This window comes from Leucoraja erinacea, chromosome 18, assembly GCF_028641065.1.
Source record: "Leucoraja erinacea ecotype New England chromosome 18, Leri_hhj_1, whole genome shotgun sequence".
Classification (NCBI taxonomy): Eukaryota; Metazoa; Chordata; class Chondrichthyes; order Rajiformes; family Rajidae; genus Leucoraja; species Leucoraja erinaceus.
In genome coordinates, this window is record NC_073394.1 from 4,074,982 (window position 1) to 4,093,786 (window position 18,805).

Here is an 18,805-nt window from a genome sequence, read left to right on the forward strand (position 1 = left end):
CAACGTTGATGATGATGAAGAGAGGACAACATACAATCCATCGAAGGCAGGGGGTTGGAGGCATAAAGTGATACAGTGTGGAGCCAACTCCCCCACATTGGCTACACTACCTGCCCACGTCGGGTCCATATCACTCCAAACCTGTCCTATCCATGTGCCTGTCTAACTGTTTCTTAAATGTTGGGATAGTCCCAGCCTCAACTACCCCCTATGGCAGCTTGTTCCATACACCCTTTGTGTGAAGGTGGACACGAAATGCTGGAGTAACACAGCGGGACAGGAAGCATCTCTGGTGAGAAGGAATGGGCCATTGCTTCACTCCAGAGATGCTGCTGTCCCGCTGAGTTGCTCCCCAGCATTTTTGTGTCAACCTTTGATTACAGTTCTTTCCAACACCCTTTGTGTGAAAGTTCGAGGGGGGGGGGGGGGGGGGGGGGGGGTGGGGGGACAGGGGGCATGCAATGCAGGAGAGGAGGTGAGACACAAGGAACTGCAGAAGCTGGTTTACAACAAAAAAAGACACAAATTGCTGGAGTAACTCAGCGGGCCAGGCAGCGTCTCTGGAGAACATGAATGTATCACGAGTAACCAGGCCAACCATCCACAGAGGTTGACGGACTCACATGAGAACTGGTGCTCAAAGCTAATAATACTTTTTGCGCATCTATATCAGGGGTCGGCAACGCATGCCTGTGAGCAGATGGCGGGCCACATCTATCACGTGTACACATGGATCCCGCCCCCATCCCGCCCTGGATGGCAGTCATCAAATCACGTGTTTACAGAAGGTGCGCGGCCGTGCTGGCGGCTTTGCGTAGGATGCTCGGCGGGCAGGATGATTACGAGGAAAAAAAAATCTGCAGGCCGGATGATTTCGGGTTACGGGCCGCATTTGGCCCTGGGGCCGCATTCGGCCCAGGGGCCGCAGGTTGCCGACCCCTAATCTATATTATTAGATTCCAGTACAAACTGCAATGGGATGGAGAATTAATTTGATGGAATACACGTGAAATGCTCCAGTGGAGTTTTTTTTTCTACTTACGTCGACACTCTTTGCAGCACTTGCCCGGTCGATACACTGGCCGAAAGTCCGAGGGACAGTTTAGCGAAGGGCATGAAACCCGTCTGCACTCAACGGCTCCGTTCTGAATGGGAGAGAACAAGATACCCGTGAGAAAATTGTGGTATTATTTAACGTGTTGGACGGGACTGCAGGTGCTTCCGGAGGCTGCAGCGAATCGTCCGATCAGCTGAGAAGGTTATTGGCTGCAACCTTTCCCCCCCATTGACAAACTGTACACTGCAAGGGCCAGGTAGCGAGCGGGCAAGATCATCTCTGACCCCTCTCACCCTGGCCACTAACTCTTTGAATCACTTCCCTCTGGAAGGCGACTCCGGACTGTCAAAGCTGCCACAGCCAGACATAAAAACAGCTTTTTTTTCCACGAGTAGTTGCTCTACTCAATAACCAAAAATCTGTAGCCACCTTTTGCTCTGGTATTTTATTTAATTCACATGTTTAAACTAAAATGTTTTATTCTTAATGTTTTAATGTTTTATGTTTTATTCTTAATGGTTTACTGTGCGTTGTGTTGTTACTTACGAGTGGAGCACCAAGGCAAATTCCTTGTATGTGTTAAACTTATTCATTCATTCAAACCGAAGATAGACACAACAATCTGGAGTAACTCAGCGGGTCAAGCAGCATCTCTGGAGAGAAGATGTTTCTGGTCAAGACCCTTCTTCGGACTGGTCAGGGATTGGGAAACGAGAGATACGGGCGATGATATAGAGAGATAAAGAACAATGAATGAAAGATATGCAAAAAAGGAAACGGGTCATTGTTAGTTTGTTGGATGAAAACGAGACGTTGCTGTGACTTGGGTAGTATTTTGTCCTGGGTCTCCTCCATTGTCAGAGTGAGGCTAAATGCAAATTGGAGGAACAGCATCTCATATTTCGCTTGGGCCGCTTACAGCCCAGCGGTATGAATATTGATTTCTCTCACTTCAGGTTGCCCCGGCATTCCCTCTCTCTCTATCCCTCCCCCACCCAAGTCACACCAGCTTCTCGTTCTCACCCAACAAACAGCCAACAACAACCTGTTTCCTTTCTGATCGTTACTTTTTTGCATATCTTTCATTCATTGTTCTTTATCTCTCCACATCAGCGACTATATCTCTCGTTTGCCTCAAGGGCCTGTCCCATTTGGCAATTTATTCGGCGACTGCCGGCATCATTGACTGATGTATCAGGTCACCGAAAAATTTGCGGTGTGATGATGTATTGACGAGAGGTGTCATGGGAGACCCCTTCCACCCCTGCAACGGACTGTTCCAGCTGCTACAGTCAGGCAAACGCCTCCGTTGCCATGCAATGAGAACGGAGAGGTTGAGAAGGAGTTTCTTCCCAGAGGCAAATCGGACGGTAAACGCCTATCTCACCAGGGACTAACTCTACTGAACGTTTTTCCTTCCATTATTTATTATGTAAAAGAATCTGTGTGTTATGATTGTGTTTATAATTTGTTTGGTTGTTTTGATGTTTGTCTTTTGCACAAAAGTCCGCGAGCATTGCCACTTTCATTTCACTGCACATCGCGTATGTGTATGTGACAAATAAACTTGACTTGACTTGACTTCAAGTGTCGCAATATTTTTTTTGCCGCCGCTGGATTTTGAAACGTTCAAAATCTTTTGGCGACACTGATATGACGCCGGGAGGCGCCGAAAAAAATCGCCAAGTGGGACAGGCCCTTTATCCTAACCAGATTGAAGAAGGGTGTCGATCCGAAATGTCACCCATTCCTCCTGTCCAGAGATGCTGCCTGTCCCGCTGAGTTACTCCAGCGTTTTGTGTGTCAATCAAATGGAAACTTTGGTTTGCTGCGGTGACATCTCAGTCAGGATCTTGACAGGCACGGCACGGTTTGTACATGTCAAACACAATCAATTGTGCACAAATCCACCTACAATCTTCAAACAAGTACCTTTTGGAACCGAGAGACATGTTGAAAGATCAAAGGCTTTCCTTGGCACAAGATCAAATGCTTTTCATGAGAATGATATGAAACCAAGTCAAAAAGGTGCATCATACATAGTTGGTCAAACAGCAGATCACAGAGTGATGGACAAATATCTAAAGACCTACACAGTCATAGTTTAGTTTCGTTTAGAGATACAGACACAGGCCTTTCGACCCACTAAGTCCGCACTGACCAGCGATTCCCGAACGTTAACACGATCCTACACACACCAGGGACAATTTTAAGAAAGAATTGCAGATGCTGGAATAATCGAAGATGGACAAAAATAGACAATAGACAATAGGTGCAGGAGTAGGCCATTTGGCCCTTCCAGCCAGCACCGCCATTCAATGTGATCATGGTTGATCATCCCCAATCAGTACCCCGTTCCTGCCTTCTCCCCATATCCCCTGACTCCGCTATTTTTAAGAGCCCTATCTAGCTCTCTCTTGAAAGCATCCAGAGAACCTGCCTCCACTGCCCTCTGAGGCAGAGAATTCCACACTCACCACTCTCTGTGAGAAAAATTGTTTCCTTGTCTCCGTTCTAAATGGCTTACTCCTTATTCTTAAACTGTGGCCCCTGGTTCTGGACTCCCCCAACATCGGGAACATGTTTCCTGTCTCTAAGTTAAGATAGATTGTTACGGCTTGGACATGTGTCCAAGCTCCTTCCATCTAGCTTAACATGATATTCTATGGAGCGAAGGAATAGGTGATGTTACCGCTCGGGTCGAGGCGACCAAATTCTTCAGAAGGAGAACGGGTCTCGACCCGAAAGGTGTCACGCTGGATTCCCTCGCTCCATAGACCAAGCTGCCTTGGCGGATCGATTCGCCCACTGAGTTTCTCCCAGCCTGATTTTGTTCAGCTAGGGACACTTCAATTGATATATTATTTTATATGCCAAAGGAATTAAATCAAGCAAAGTTAACATGAATGACCATAGAGTGATACAGTGTGAAAATTGCACAGTTTTGCCCTTCAGCCACAACATGGGGAGTGCACACTCTGACCAGCCGGTTCTGTCCAGTACATGAAAGACTGGATAGACTTGGTTTGTACCCCGCATTGAGTCTTACCGGGAAGGATAGATAGGAAGACAAAAGCGATCCCACCTGAAACTCTCTGCCACAGGATGCCCCTTAGCCCAATTTCCCTCTTACAAAAGGTACGGGAACTGGATGAGCATCCAGATCACCGGTGCTTTCCAACCATGTACCTGTCGTCTAAATGTTTCTAAAACATTGTGATAGTTAGGACCTTGCCTCAACTAAGCCTCCCTATAGCTCAGAGAAGGCAGGTCCTCTGGGGTGCATCAGCGTTGACAATTGAGCACTTCGTTCCAAGAGACAGCATACACCCACCACCCTTGTGTACCTTGCATTCTTGGTGCTACATATGTCATTTGGTTTGTTGATCCCCGGACCTCTGGCTCCTAAAAGACTCTGTGGATTTACTCAATCTGTTCACAGGGTTCCCCCCCTCGTTGGAAACCCAGGATCTAAAGCCGCTGGGGAAGGGAATTGAAATCACACTGCAGTGATCAATTGAATCTTAAACTTGTTGGGCATAAAGCTATTATCGAATTATATAAGGGCTCATGGAAATGAATGTCATAATTTGGTTAAAAAGAACAACCTGATCAATTTGTTCAACCAATCCACTGCTTTTGTAAACTTTGTGAGCACCGTGGAGGTTCTCTAAGGAACTGCAGATGCTGGGTGGAAAAATCGAAGGTAGACAAAAAAATGCTGGAGAAAAAACAGCGGGTGAGGTAGCATCTATGGAGCGAAGGAACAAATAGGCAACGTTTCGGGTCGAAGAGCCTTCTTCAGAGCAACCTCGATTTCTTACTGATGTAAGTGGGGCGGGGGGGGGGGGTGGAACAAATTAAGAGGAATGATGGAAGTTGTTGGAGAAGGCAGTGGGCTGAGGGAGACTGTGGGCCGAACCATTAGCCCTATCACTTTGGAAAATCCTATTCCAGGATGGAAAAAAATTAACCACAGTCCTGGCCCTGTCAGGAAAAGATGAGTCTCTCTCCCTCGCACTTATTAACAAATTAGAGAAAGTCACATCATTCATGTAGCACACAAAAATCTCTTTGAGAAACTCGCGGGTGCGTTCTTGAGCGAACAAATAAGCACGTTTTGGCTGTGCCGTGAAATTACTGGGGAAGGCACTCGGGGGTGAGGCGCTGCTCGGCCATGTTTAAGGAGGGGAGTTGTAGTTCTCACTCGCCTGGGCCAGAAAGCTTTTGTTGCGTCCTACGGATGTGAACAATCCAAAACTGAAAAAGCATTGGGTCTTGGCCATGGAAAGATATTAAACGGAGTAATTGGTGCCCAGCATGCATAAAAAAGGCCAGTCCGAGGTGGGACCAATTAGGACGAGCAGAGTCGAAATGGGAGGGGGAGTTTGCCTGATCAGCTGGAGTCTAACCCCGTGCTGACGTTTAGAAATCAAACACGGGAGGAGTCTCTCGGGTGCACCATCATCTATGGAATGATGAAAAAGGCAAAAGGCTATTGCATCCGCTGTTCTCTCCAGATGTGGACCCGCTGATAGCAAGAATCTACATCGGTGAGACCAAGCGTAGGGCACACTTCATCGATCGCTTCGCCCAACACCTCCGCTCGGTAAGCACTAACCAACCTGATCTCCCGGTGGCTCAGCATTTCAAATCCCCCTTCACCATGAAAGTATGTATGTCTGGTCTGGTCATTGACTTCCAATTTACTGTGGGAAATAGAGAACTCTACCCAATCTAGAAGCGAAATGGTATGTTAAGCTTTCATAGCAATCTAGGATTTGAGTATAGGAGCAGGGAGGGTTCTACTGCAGTTGTACAGGGTCCGTGGTTTGTAGACCACACCTGGAGTATTGCGTAACAGCTTTATGAATCTGGAGGTTTGGTCTCCAAATCTGAGGAAAAAAAGGACAGAGAATTGCCATAGTGGGAGTGGCAGTTTTCGGCAGAAGGTTCACCAGACTGCTTCCTGGGATGTCAGGTGACTGGTCTTATGAAGAAAGACTGGATAGACTTGGTGTTGGTCCTTGAGGTACTCTCTAGCGTGAGTTGTAGGAGATTGAGAGGGGATGGGTTGGGCAATAGAAAGCTTACAAAATTTGCTTAAGGGGAACTACTGGAGTAGTTGGACAGGTCTAGAAAATATTGCAGGAAGATTGTTCCCGCAAACACTTAATGCTCTTCAAAAAGTTGGGAATTCCAGGGACAAGGGGTCACCAGGCTCTTAAGGATAAGGGGTGGAAATCCTTTAAAACATTGTACAAATTAGCGATGGATGAGGGAAGAACTTTTTTCACACATAGAGTGGTGACATCTCTGGAACTCTCTGCCACACCGCCTTTTGCCAGGGTAGGGATAAAGCCTTGTTCTTATGGGGTCCTAGTTCATTTGGCTATATTGTAGAGGGAGTTTATAGATGTGGGCCCTTGTGGCCTAAGGGGATCAAGAGGGTTATGGAGAACGAAGGCAGGTGATTCATGGGATACTGAGTTGGATGAATCAGACCATGATCATATTGAAAGGCGGTGCAGGCTCGAAGGGCCGAATCGGCCTACTCCAGTGCCTTTATGAGACCACACTGTTATGCTATGTTTAGTCTATAACAAGGGAAATTATTGCATCTTGTGGCATTCTACCGAATCTCCTCCTTCTCTCCATGGTTATTTACACCTCTATAGGGGGAGATCAGAAGATTCATCCTCCTGCGCTCCATGGAATAGAGACCCAGCCTGCTCCACCTCTCACACTGGTGGGAATCTCTGTCACACCTGCCACTAGGGTAGTTGAGGCCTTATTGGCTATATTTAAGATGGAGTTGATGGTCGCCCTTGTGTTTAAGGGATATCTGGGGTTATGGGAGAGAAGGCAAGTACTGGAGAAGACTGATTTGATTGATTCCTTTATTGAATGGCGTTGCAGCGCCAGCCAGAGGGCCTACGAATGCACCTAATTTCTATTTTCTATGTGTTAGTTCTAATAAGGATAAGAACTCACAGCGTAAGGATACAGCCTGGAAAAATCGAGAGGTGGGACAAAAAAGGTTTCACAACCACTCAGTGGTGAAAATCATCTGTCGGCAAGGGGTAGTGAGTCCAGGTTCTTGGCTAGAGAGGGAGTTAGATGTGGCCCTGTGGCTACGGGGATAAGAGGGTATGGAGAAGGCATAATGAGTTGGATGATAAGCCATGATCTATTTCGGTTGCAGGCTCGGACCCTTTGGCTTCCTGACCTGATGTGGGGGGAGATGCTGGAAAAATCGAAAGGAAGAGGCGGCGGGGGAGACAGTATGGACTAGAAGCGAGACCCTTCTTGTAGACTACCCAAGCAAAATACCCAAGCTTGTCTCCTCACTACATTCACTGCTGGCTCCAGTCGCAAATCTGAGTTTTCGAGTGATCTGTGCAAGGCATTCATTGATGCTGCAATTCCACTGTGGAAATTGAAAAACAAATCTCTCACCAGAGATTTTTTTAGAGAAATACACAGAGGAACATATGCCAAGCGAATCAGCATTACGGAAACATTATGATGACAGCAACTTCAACATTGTTGTGCAGAAAATTAGAGATGAAGTTGCATGCAACAAAATATGAATCTCAATAGACGAGACAACCGATGCCATGGGGAGATATGTTGCCAATGTCATCGGTACACTGGAGGCGGATCAACCATCAAAGGAGTATTTGTTGAGTATTGGAGACGTCAAACAGCTCAACTATTGCTCAGTTGTTTACATCTTCACTTGCTGTACTTTGACCAGAAGGTATAAAACACGAGAATGTTCTTCTGTTTATGACTTAAAGTTATATTTCCCAAAATGGTGCATTTGACATGCTTAGCTCACGGACTCCATAGAAATGCCGAGCTCATATGTAGCCTGTTTCGAAATGTCGATCGCCTAGTTTCCAATGTCAAGAAAATCTTCCTCAAAGCACCGTCACGTGTGTAGCTGTTGAAGGAAATGGCACCCGAGGTTCTGCTACCTCCTCAGCCCGTTTTGACTAGGTGGGGTACACGGCTCTCTGCTGTACTCTACTTTGCTGCAAATTTTGAAACGATAAAATAAATCGTCAACTGTTTTGAAGAAGAAGAATCTGCTGCAGTCAGGATCGTCTGCGAAATCATGCAGAAAATGTCCCTCCACCGCGATCTTGTATTTATTGCTTCCAATTTTGCAAACTTCCCACAAGCTATCACTTCCCTTGAGAAACGTGGCGAAACATTAGTGAATAACTTGCAGGTTTCCAACAAAGTAACTGACGATATTCGTAAAGCTCCTGGCGATGTAGGTAAAGTCATACAAGAAAAATGTGAGAGTGTAATTTTAGCTAACAAAGATCTTGCAGAAATACAAAGACATAGCTAAAGTTCTCAAAGGCAGTTGGAATGCACAAGATAGAGACATGAATAGAGCCTGTAGCTTGTTCCGGGTATGCACCAGTGACCTCAGCTGAGGTAGAAAGAGGTTTTTCACAACTGAAGCATTTGCTGTTTGACAGACGGCATCGTTTAACACCAGATAATTTGAACAAAATGCTAGTAATTATGTGCAACCAGGCAACTTTGGTCAGTTAATGGAGTATACATTTATATTATCATTTTTAGTCAGCCCTCTGAAAAGCTGCTATAGATTCACTTCTAGGCTAAGATGGCATTGGTGCAATAGCTTATATATACTTTAGGCTAATATGCAATTTCTTAATGTATCTTTGTAATTCTTTGTACTGTTTGATGTGTCTGAAATAAAGCTTTAATAATAATAATAATAATAATTTTTAATAATAATATATGTTGGAAATAAATGCCTTGTATGTCTTTTTTTGTCAATAAATGCCTTTTTTCATGACTTTTTAATAATTTTATTTTGCCATTTTGCCTGCCTTTTTCAGAGTTTTTTACTGCTTAAACATCCTGGCTCTAGTTATCAAGGTTTTTTCAAAAACGTTTTAGTGTGCAATGGTGCCTCCTGCTATTTGGATTTGCTTTGGTTGTTATTTGTTTGAAAATAAGAAAAATGATAACATACCTCCAGGGAAAGTGAAGGCCAATTAAATAAACCAATATTTCTTTTCATCAAATTCCTCTCAAATTCAATTTCTTTCAGCTGTCTCCAGCTGGATTAAGTATAGGGGTTCAAAGAAAAATCTACCACCTTTTTTTGTATTTGAAGACTGCATGCAAAAAGTAGATGAATGGATGATCAAAGTTAGATATTCAAGATTAAGGGGCACAGTTATACTATTTTGTCGTTTGGAGGTTCCATTGCAATGAGGTTGGGCAAGTCTCCCTCTTTGTCTCTGCCTCTCTTCATGCCCCTCCCTGCCTGCCCCCTGTGCTGCCCACTGTCTGCCCAGTGTCACCACCCCACCCACCCCCCCCCCACCCCTCTCCGCCACTCCATGAGATTCAGAAATCGGAGGTGCAAAAGGTCTTTGGACTGCTAGTGGCGGATTCCCATCAGGTTAGTTTTCAGGCTGAGCCGGAAGTAACCAAGGCAACCGCAATGATAGCATTCATTTGGATAGAACGGGAATACGAAATGCAAAGCTGAGGCTTTATAAGGCGCTGGTCCAGCCACATTTGAAGTATTGTAGGTAGACAAAAATGCTGGAGAAACTCAGCGGGTGAGGCAGCATCTATGGAGCGAAGGAAATAGGCGACGTTTCGGGTCGAAACCCTTCTTCAGAAGTATTGCAAGCGGTTTTTGAGCCCCATATCGTAGGAGTGATGTATTGGTGTCGGAGAGGGTCTGGAGGAGGTTTAGGAGAATGCATATTCCCGACCTGAAATGTCACCTATCCACGTTCTCCAGAGATGCTGCCTGGCCCGCTGTGTTACTCCAGCACTTTGTGCGTTTGGTTTTGGCCAGCCAGCATCTGCAGTTCCTTGTGTCTGCATACTAGGGGGTTGTGTATGTTTCCATTCATCCAATGGCTTTTTAGTTTAGTTTAGAGATACAGCACGGAAACAGGCCCTTCGGCCCACCGAGACCGCTCCGCCCAACGATCCCCGCACACTAACACTATCCTACACACAGGAGAGACAATTTAACATTTATACGTTTACGCCTAGCTAATTATCCTACAAACCTGTACATCTTTGGAGTGTGGGAGGAAACCAAAGATCTCGGAGAAAACGCACGTGGGTCAGGGGGAGAACGTACAAACTCCGTACAGACAGCACCCGGAGTCGGGATCGAACCCGGGTCTCTGGCGCTGCAAGTTATGTTGGGCAGCAACTCTACCGCTGTGCCACAGAAGGCTGTGGAGGCCAAGTCAATGGGTATTTGTAAGGCAGAGATAGTGAAGTTCTTGATTAGTACGGGTGTCAGGGGGATTTGGGAAGAATGCAGTAGAATGGGGTTAGGAAAGGGAGAGATAGAAACATAGAAACATAGAAATTAGGTGCAGGAGTAGGCCATTCGGCCCTTCGAGCCTGCACCGCCATTCAATATGATCATGGCTGATCATTCAACTCAGTATCCCATACCTGCCTTCTCTCCATACCCGCTGATCCCCTTAGCCAAAAGGGCCACATCTAACTCCCTCTTAAATATATCCAATGAACTGGCCTCAACTACCCTCTGTGGCAGAGAGTTCCAGAGACTCACCACTCTCTGTGTGAAAAAAGTTCTTCTCATCTCGGTTTTAAAGGATTTCCCCCTTATCCTTAAGCTGTGACCCCTTGTCCTGGACTTCCCCAACATCGGGAACAATCTTCCTGCATCTAGCCTGTCCAACCCCTTAAGAATTTTGTAAGTTTCTATAAGATCCCCTCTCAATCTCCTAAATTCTAGAGAGTATAAACCAAGCCTATCCAGTCTTTCTTCATAAGACAATCCTGACATCCCAGGAATCAGCCGTGATTGAATGGCGGAGTAGACACGATGGGCCGAACGGCCTCATTCTGCCCCCCCATCACTGATGAATGTAGTCCGGTCAACTTACTTTAGATGTCATTTTTGCCAGCAGGTCCTGCAGATCCATGATGCCTTGGACCAGGTTGAGGAAGTCACTGCAAGTCGGGCATGCTCCAGGGTGGCAAAGATAAAGAAAGGACAAACAAACGTAAGTACATCTCGAGACGGCACAGAGGGCAATACCAACAGCTAATCACAACCATAATTGAAGAGCAGGCAAAACAAATGCTGGAGAAACTCAGCGGGTGAGGCGGCATCTATGGAGCGAAGGAATAGGTGACGTTTCGGGTCGAGACCCTTCTTCAGACAGAGAATCTCCGGTGAATCTCTGGAACTCTCTGCCACAGAAGGTAGTTGAGGCCACAGTTCATTGGCTATATTTAAGAGTGAGTTAGATGTGGCCCTTGTGGCTAAAGGGATCAGGGGGTATGGAGAGAAGGCAGGTTGGGGAAGCCCAGAACAAGGGGTCACAGTTTAAGGATAAGGGGGAAGTCTTTCAGGACTGAGATGAGAAGAACATTTTTCACACAGAGAGTGGTGTATCTGTAGAATTCTCTGCCACAGAAGGTAGTTGAGGCCACAGTTCATTGGCTATATTTAAGAGGGAATTAGATGTGGCCCTTGTGGCTAAAGGGATCAGGGGGTATGGAGAGAAGGCAGGTACGGGATACCGAGTTGGATGATCAGCCATGATCATGTTGAATGGCGGTGCAGGCTCGAAGGGCCGAATGGCCTACTCCTGCACCTATTTTCTATGTTTCTATGTTTCAGACTGGTGGAAGACTGTGGGTCCCCCCCCACAAACTTCTTCCCGCCCCCCCCCACCCCCACATCAATCTGAAGAAGGGTCTCTACCCGAAACGTCACCTATTCCTTCGATGCTGCCTCGCCCGCTGAGTTTCTCCAGCATTTTTTGTCCACCTTCGATTTTTCCAGCATTTGCAGTTCTTTCTTAAGCATAATAATTGTGGAGCATGCATTCGCTTCAGCCGGTTTCCATGGCAATAGCATTCTGCTCTGCAATGTGGCTTAAAAACAATAGATAAGTTACGTTGGCACGAACGATATAACATCACACTCTTTCAATTTGGCTGGACAAGATATCCACAGCAATGTCGAAACAAGCCCACATTTGTCACGATGGAACCCGCTTGAAAGCACACATTGCTCAAATTGATATTCCTGCACCATCTCCATTCATTCCCCTGGTGGCAAGTTGTCAACAGGATTTTATTTAAATACTGCCGCTGATTTATTCTCAGGCTGAAACCATGTTCTTATCCACTGAAAGGCAACATTTCTGAAGGGTTTCTGCTTGTAGGCTCAATAGCACCCATAAAAAAAAATCAGGTGCTTTGTAACTAGTTTTTATTTCAACAGCCTTGGTTTATCAGATGTTGTTTCACGATGGTTTAGTTTGGAGATGAAGTGCCTGTTTCTGCGCTGAGTCTCCAAACTATTGTCAATAGACAATAGGTGCAGGAGTAGGCCAATCGGCCCTTCGAGCCAGCACCGCCATTCAATATGATCATGGCTGACCATCCAACTCAGTATCCCGTACCTGCCTTCTCTCCACACCCCCTGATCCCCTTAGCCACAAGGGCCACATCTAACTCCCTCTTACATATAGCCAATGAACTGTGGCCTCAACTACCCTCTGTGGCAGAGAATTCCACAGATTCACCACTCTCTGTGTGAAAAATGTTCTTCTCATCTCAGTCCTGTTAAAAGGATTTCCCCTTTATCCTTAAACTGTGACCCCTTGTTCTGGACTTCCCCAACATCGGGAACAATCTTCCTGCATCTAGCCTGTCCAACCCCTTAAAAATTTTGTAAGTTTCTGTAAGATCCCCTCTCAATCTTCTAAATTCTAGCGAGTACAAACCGAGTCTATCCAGTCTCGGATCAACCATAATCAGGCAGTTCCTGCCTTCTCCCCATATCCCCTGACTCCGCTATCTTTAACAGCCCTATCAAGCTCCCTCTTGAACGTCTCCACCGCCCTCTGAGGCAGAGAATTCCACAGACTCACACCCCTCTGGGTGAAGAAGTGTTTCCTCGTCTCCATTCTAAATGGTTCACCCCTTATTCTGAAGCTGTGGCCCCTGGTTCTGGACTCCCCCCCCCCCCCCCCCCCCCAACACCGGGTCCGCGCCCGACCAGCGATCCCCGCACACTAACGCAATCCTACAAACACCATGGACAATTGCCAATTATACCACGCTAATTAACCTGAAAACCTGCACGTCTTTTGAGTGTGGGAGGAAACCGGTGCACCCGGAGAAAACCCACGCAGGTCACAGGGAGATGGTGCAAACTCCGTACCGACAGCACCCGTAGACAGGATCGAACCTGCGTCTCTTGTGCTGTGAGGCAGCAACACTACCGCTGCACCGCCTTGCTGCTCATGAAGTGACAAGGAGGCCGAAGAAATGGAAGCATGCAATTCTTAAACGGTACGATAGTCCCTGCCTCAACTACCTCCTCCGACAGCTAGTTCTTTACACCCATATAACCATATAACCATATAACAATTACAGCACGGAAACAGGCCATTTCGGCCCTACAAGTCCGTGCCGAACAATTATTTTCCCTTAGTCCCACCTGCCTGCACTCATACCATAACCCTCCATTCCATTCCCTTCTCATCCATATGCCTATCCAATTTATTTTTAAATTATACCATCGAACCTGCCTCCACCACTTCCACTGGAAGCTCATTCCACACCGCTACCACTCTCTGAATAAAGAAGTTCCCCCATGTGTTACCCCTAAACTTCTGTCCCTTAATTCTGAAGTCATGTCCTCTTGTTTGAATCTTCCAGGTTTTTCTCAAAGAGAAAAGCTTGTCCGCATCAACTCTGTCTATCCCTCTCATCATTTTAAAGACCTCTATCAAGTCCCCCCTTAACCTTCTGCGCTCCAGAGTCCTAACTTATTCAACCTTTCTCTGTAACTTAGTTGTTGAAACCCAGGCAACATTCTAGTAAACCCATGAACCCATTAACAATCTCTGTATATTAGTAAACAACTTAAGATCATCCGCTTAGCAAAATATCATACATTACTTCCATATGGTATATTGCACACATTGCCATTGTACACCTTTAACTATCTGCTGCCCATTGAATTGAATTGAATTCCTTTATTGAACAAAATTTCGTGCCTAGTCATACATACAATCATACAATAATAAACAACACTAAACACAAATTAACATCCCATTACCCTTTGTGTGATAAACTTATTAAAACAGATTCCTATTAAAAAAACAATTCCCTTCACCTTATGCTTCTTGATTCCCTTACACAATTCAGTTCAGTTTAGTTTATTGTACCAAGGAGCAGTGAAGAGACTCAGTGTGTCTATCCTCATGATTTTATACACCTCTATAAAATCACCTCTATAAGATATTGCCCATTTCATAGAAACATAGAAACATAGAAAATAGGTGCAGGAGTAGGCCATTCGGCCCTTCGAGCCTGCACCACCATTCAATATGATCATGGCTGAACATCCAACTCAGTATCCTGTACCTGCCTTCTCTCCATACCCCCGATCCCTTTAGCCACAAGGGCCACATCTAACTCCCTCTTAAATATAGCCAATGAACTGGCCTCAATCACTCTCTGTGACAGAGAGTTTCAAATTCAATGTACTATTTTATACTATGGTAAACGTATGATGGAGAGATGGGGTTAGGAGGGAGAGGTAGATCAGCCAGGATTGAATGGTGGAGTAGATTTGTTGGGCCGAATGGCCTAATTCTACTCCTATGACCTTATTGTTAGTGTGGCGACATCTCAAGGCAGAGCAAGCAACTTGCTAGCAAGAGTGGGACATGGTGGAGAACGAACTCTCCTCCCTGTACAGCTTTCAGATGATTAATATTTAAAATTGAGAATCATGAAATCTTAATTTTGATACGCTGTTTAAAAATTGATGCTGGCATATGTACCCCTGACATTAAACAAGACGTGCAGCAGAGACGTCATTTTGCAGCTCGCTACGTCTCTGCATCTGTACTAACGAGGCGTTCTGCCTTAGAGACGACAAGCCTCATTCCAGCATCCTGCAAGCCGTCTCCTCAGTGTAGGACGGAACCACAGGTGCTGGTTTCAACCAAAGATAGGCTATTGGAAGAGCAGCACCTCATATTTCGCTTGGGTAGTTTACACCCCAGCGGTATGAACATTGACTTATCCAATTTCAGGTAGTCCCTGCTTTCTCCCTCTTTCCCCTCCCCTTCCCAGCTCCCCCACAGCCCACTGTCTCCGCCTCTTCCTTTCTTCTTCCCGCCCCCACATCAGTCTGAAGAAGGGTCTCGACCCGAAACGTCGCCTTTTTCCTTCGTTCCATAGATGCTGCCTCACCCGCTGAGTTTCTCCAGCATTTTTGACCACCCACAAAAAGCTGGAGTAACTCAGCGAGAAAGGCAGTGTCTCCAGAGAGAAGGAATAGGTGACATTTCAGGTCGAGGCACTTCTTCAGACTGGTCAGGGATTAAGGAAACAAGTGATATAGACGGTGAATGTCCTAATTTGAGGAAGGACATTCTTGCTATTGAGGGAGTGCGGCCTAGGTTTACACGGTTAATTCCCAGGATAGCGGGACTGTCATATGCTGAGAGAATGGAACGGCTGGGCTTGTACACTCTGGAGTTTAGAAGGATGAGAGGATATATTATTGAAACATATAAGATTGTTAAGGGTTTGGACACGCTGGAGGCAGGAAACATTTTCCCGATGTTGGGGGAAGTCCAGAACCAGGGGCCACAGTTTAAGAATAAGGGGTAAGCCATTTAGAACGGAGATGAGGAAACACTTTTTCTCACAGAGAGTTGTGAGTCTGTGGAATTCTCTGCCTCAGAGGGCGGTGGAAGCTGGTTCTCTGGATACTTTCAAGAGAGAGCTAGATAGGGCTCTTAAAGATAGCGGAGTCAGGGGATATGGGGAGAAGGCAGGAACGAGGTACTGATTGGGGATGATCAGCCACGATCACATTGAATGGCGGTGCTGGCTCGAAGGGCCGAATGTCCTCCTCCTGCACCTATTGTCTATTGTCTTTAAGAAGGAACTGCAGATGCTGGAAAATCGAAGTTACACAAAAATGCTGGAGAAACTCAGCGGGTGCAGCAGCATCTATGGAGCGAAGGAAATAGGCAACGTTTCGGCCCGAAACGTTGCCTATTTCCTTCAGGGTTTCGGCCCGAAACGTTGTCTATTTCCTTCGCTCCATAGATGCTGTTGCACCCGCCGAGTTTCTCCAGCATTTTTGTTGCAGGAACGGGGTACTGATTGTGGATGATCAGCCACGATCACATTGAAGAGCAGGGCTGGCTCGAGGGGCCGAATGACCTACTCCTGCACCTATTGTCTATTGTCTATTGGGACGGGCAGCAACTCCGGAGAGAAGGAACGGGTGACGTTTCGGGTCGTGACCCATCTTCAGACTGGTTAGGGATAAGGGAAATGAGAGATATCGGCGGTGATGTGGAGAGATGAAGGACAATGAGTGAAAGATGTGCAAAATAGCAACGCAGGTTTGGGGAAAAGAACCTATTGGTGGTGAGAAACGAGGTGTCAAGAATCGGCTCATTAACAAGAAAAGGCGCTTGTGATTCTGTAGCGGCAGACATGTTAAGTATATTACACCAGTGATACGTGTCAGTGCAAGAGACGCTCACAATTTGAGCAGTGCCTTGCGCTGAATACCAACACAACAGCTTCCAAATAATGTTTAAGAGGGAACTGCAGATGCTGGAGAATCGAAGGTTACACAAAAAAAAGCTGGAGAAACTCAGCGGGTGCAGCAGCATCTATGGAGCGAAGGAAATAGGCAACGTTTCGGGCCGAAACCCTGAAGGAAATAGGCAACGTTTCGGGCCGAAACCCTTCTTCAGACTGATCGGGGGGCGGGGGTGGGCGGGGACAAGAAAGGGAAAAGGAGGAGGAGCCCGAAGGCTGGGGGATGGGAGGAGACAGCAGGGGGGCTGAGGAAGGGGAGGAGACAGCAAGGACTAACAAAATTGGGAGAATTCGATGTTCATGCCCCCGGGATGCAGACTATCACAGATGGGGGACAGTTAGAGAGGAGGTTGTGAAACTGTCTCCGGAGAGAAGAGGAGAACTTCTTCAAGGTAGGCATATCTTGAAGCTTCCAAATAACGCTACTGTGTCAGATTGTGGCCTGATCCGCGAGTCACGGTGCCAGGCGGAAGAGGGTTTTGCCCGAGCCGGATGCTTGCCCCTTTACCGGGTGTTGTATGGTAGCTGTTAGAATATTTGTAGCATCGTTGTTCGATGATTTTGTAATATGACGGTGGGCATGTCACCAGGTTTTGTGTTTTTTTTTGGGCTTAAATTTGTGAAATTAAATAAATTATTTTTTGATACAAGGAGAAAAAAAAACTGTGTAAGAATTGTGTAACTGAGTGTGCGGAATAGGGAAGCAAGCAAGGATCAGAGGGATGTGACCCAGATGGGACGAGTGTAGATGCGGCATATTGATGAGCATGGTCAAGTTGGGCTGAAGGGCCTCCGACTCTCTCCCACTCTCTCTGGCTATAAAATCATGAGAGGGAGGGCAGATCGGGTAGGTGCACAGAGTTTGAGAAAGAACTGCAGATGCTGGAAAACTCCGAAGGTAGACAAAGAAAATGCTGGAGAAACTCAGCGGGTGAGGCAGCATCTACGGAGCGAAGGAATAGGCGAAGTTTCGGGTCGAGACCCTTGTACAGACTGGTGTGGGGGGGCGGGGGGGCAGAGTCTCTTGCCCAGAGTAGGTGAATCGAAGACCAGAGGACAGATGTTTAAGGGACATAGAAACATAGAAACATAGAAAATAGGTGCATAAGTAGGCCATTCGGTCCTTCGAGCCTGCACCGCCATTCAATATGATCATGGCTGATCATCCAACTCACTATCCTGTACCTGCCTTCTCTCCATACCCCCTGATCCCTTTAGCCACAAGGCCAACATCTAACTCCCTCTTAATTATAGCCAATGGACTGTGGCCTCAACTACCTTCTGTGGCAGAGAATTCCACAGATTCACCACTCTCTGTGTGAAAAATGTTTTCCTCATCTCGATCCGAAAAGATTTCCCCCTTATCCTTAAACTGTGACCCCTTGTTCTGGACTTCCCCAACGTCGGGAACAATCTTCCTGCATCTAGCCTGCCCAACCCCTTAAGAATTTTGTAAGTTTCTATAAGATCCCCCCCCTCAATCTTCTAAATTCTAGCGAATACAAACCGAGTCTATCCAGTCTTTCTTCATATGAAAGTCCTGACATCCCAGGAATCAGTCTGGTGAACCGTCTCTGTACTCCCTCTATGGCAAGAATGTCTTTCCTCAGATTAGGAGAGCAAAACTGTACGCAATACTCCAGGTGTGGTCTCACCAAGACCCTGTACAACTGCAGTAGAACCTCCCTGCTCCTATACTCAAATCCTTTTGCTATGAATGCTAACAAACCGTTCGCCTTCTTCACTGCCTGCTGCACCTGCATGCCTACTTTTAATGACTGGTGTACCATGACACCCAGGTCTCGTTGCATCTCCCCCTTTCCTAATCGGCCACCATTCAGATAATAATCTACTTTCCTGTTTTTGCCACCAAAGTGGATAACCTCACATTTATCCACATTATACTGCATCTGCCATGCATTTGCCCACTCACCCAGCCTATCCAAGTCACCTTGCAGCCTCCTAGCATCCTCCACACAGGTAACACTGCCCCCCAGCTTCGTGTCATCCGCAAATTTGGAAATGTTGCATCCAATTCCCTCGTCCAAATCATTAATATATATTGTAAATAGCTGGGGTCCC

General features: G+C 46.4%; 1 protein-coding gene across 1 annotated transcript in view; it reads right to left on the bottom strand.

Moving 5' to 3' along the window:
* Positions 1-10,995: 10,995 nt before the first annotated feature.
* The window catches only part of LOC129705576 (protein kinase C-binding protein NELL1-like), a 109,657-nt gene continuing 101,847 nt past the window's right edge, over positions 10,996-18,805 (bottom strand). Inside the window, exon 7 of the mRNA XM_055649175.1 lies at positions 10,996-11,087. Within this exon, the coding sequence (XP_055505150.1) occupies positions 10,996-11,087 (92 nt within the window). The remainder of the gene's footprint in view (positions 11,088-18,805) is intronic.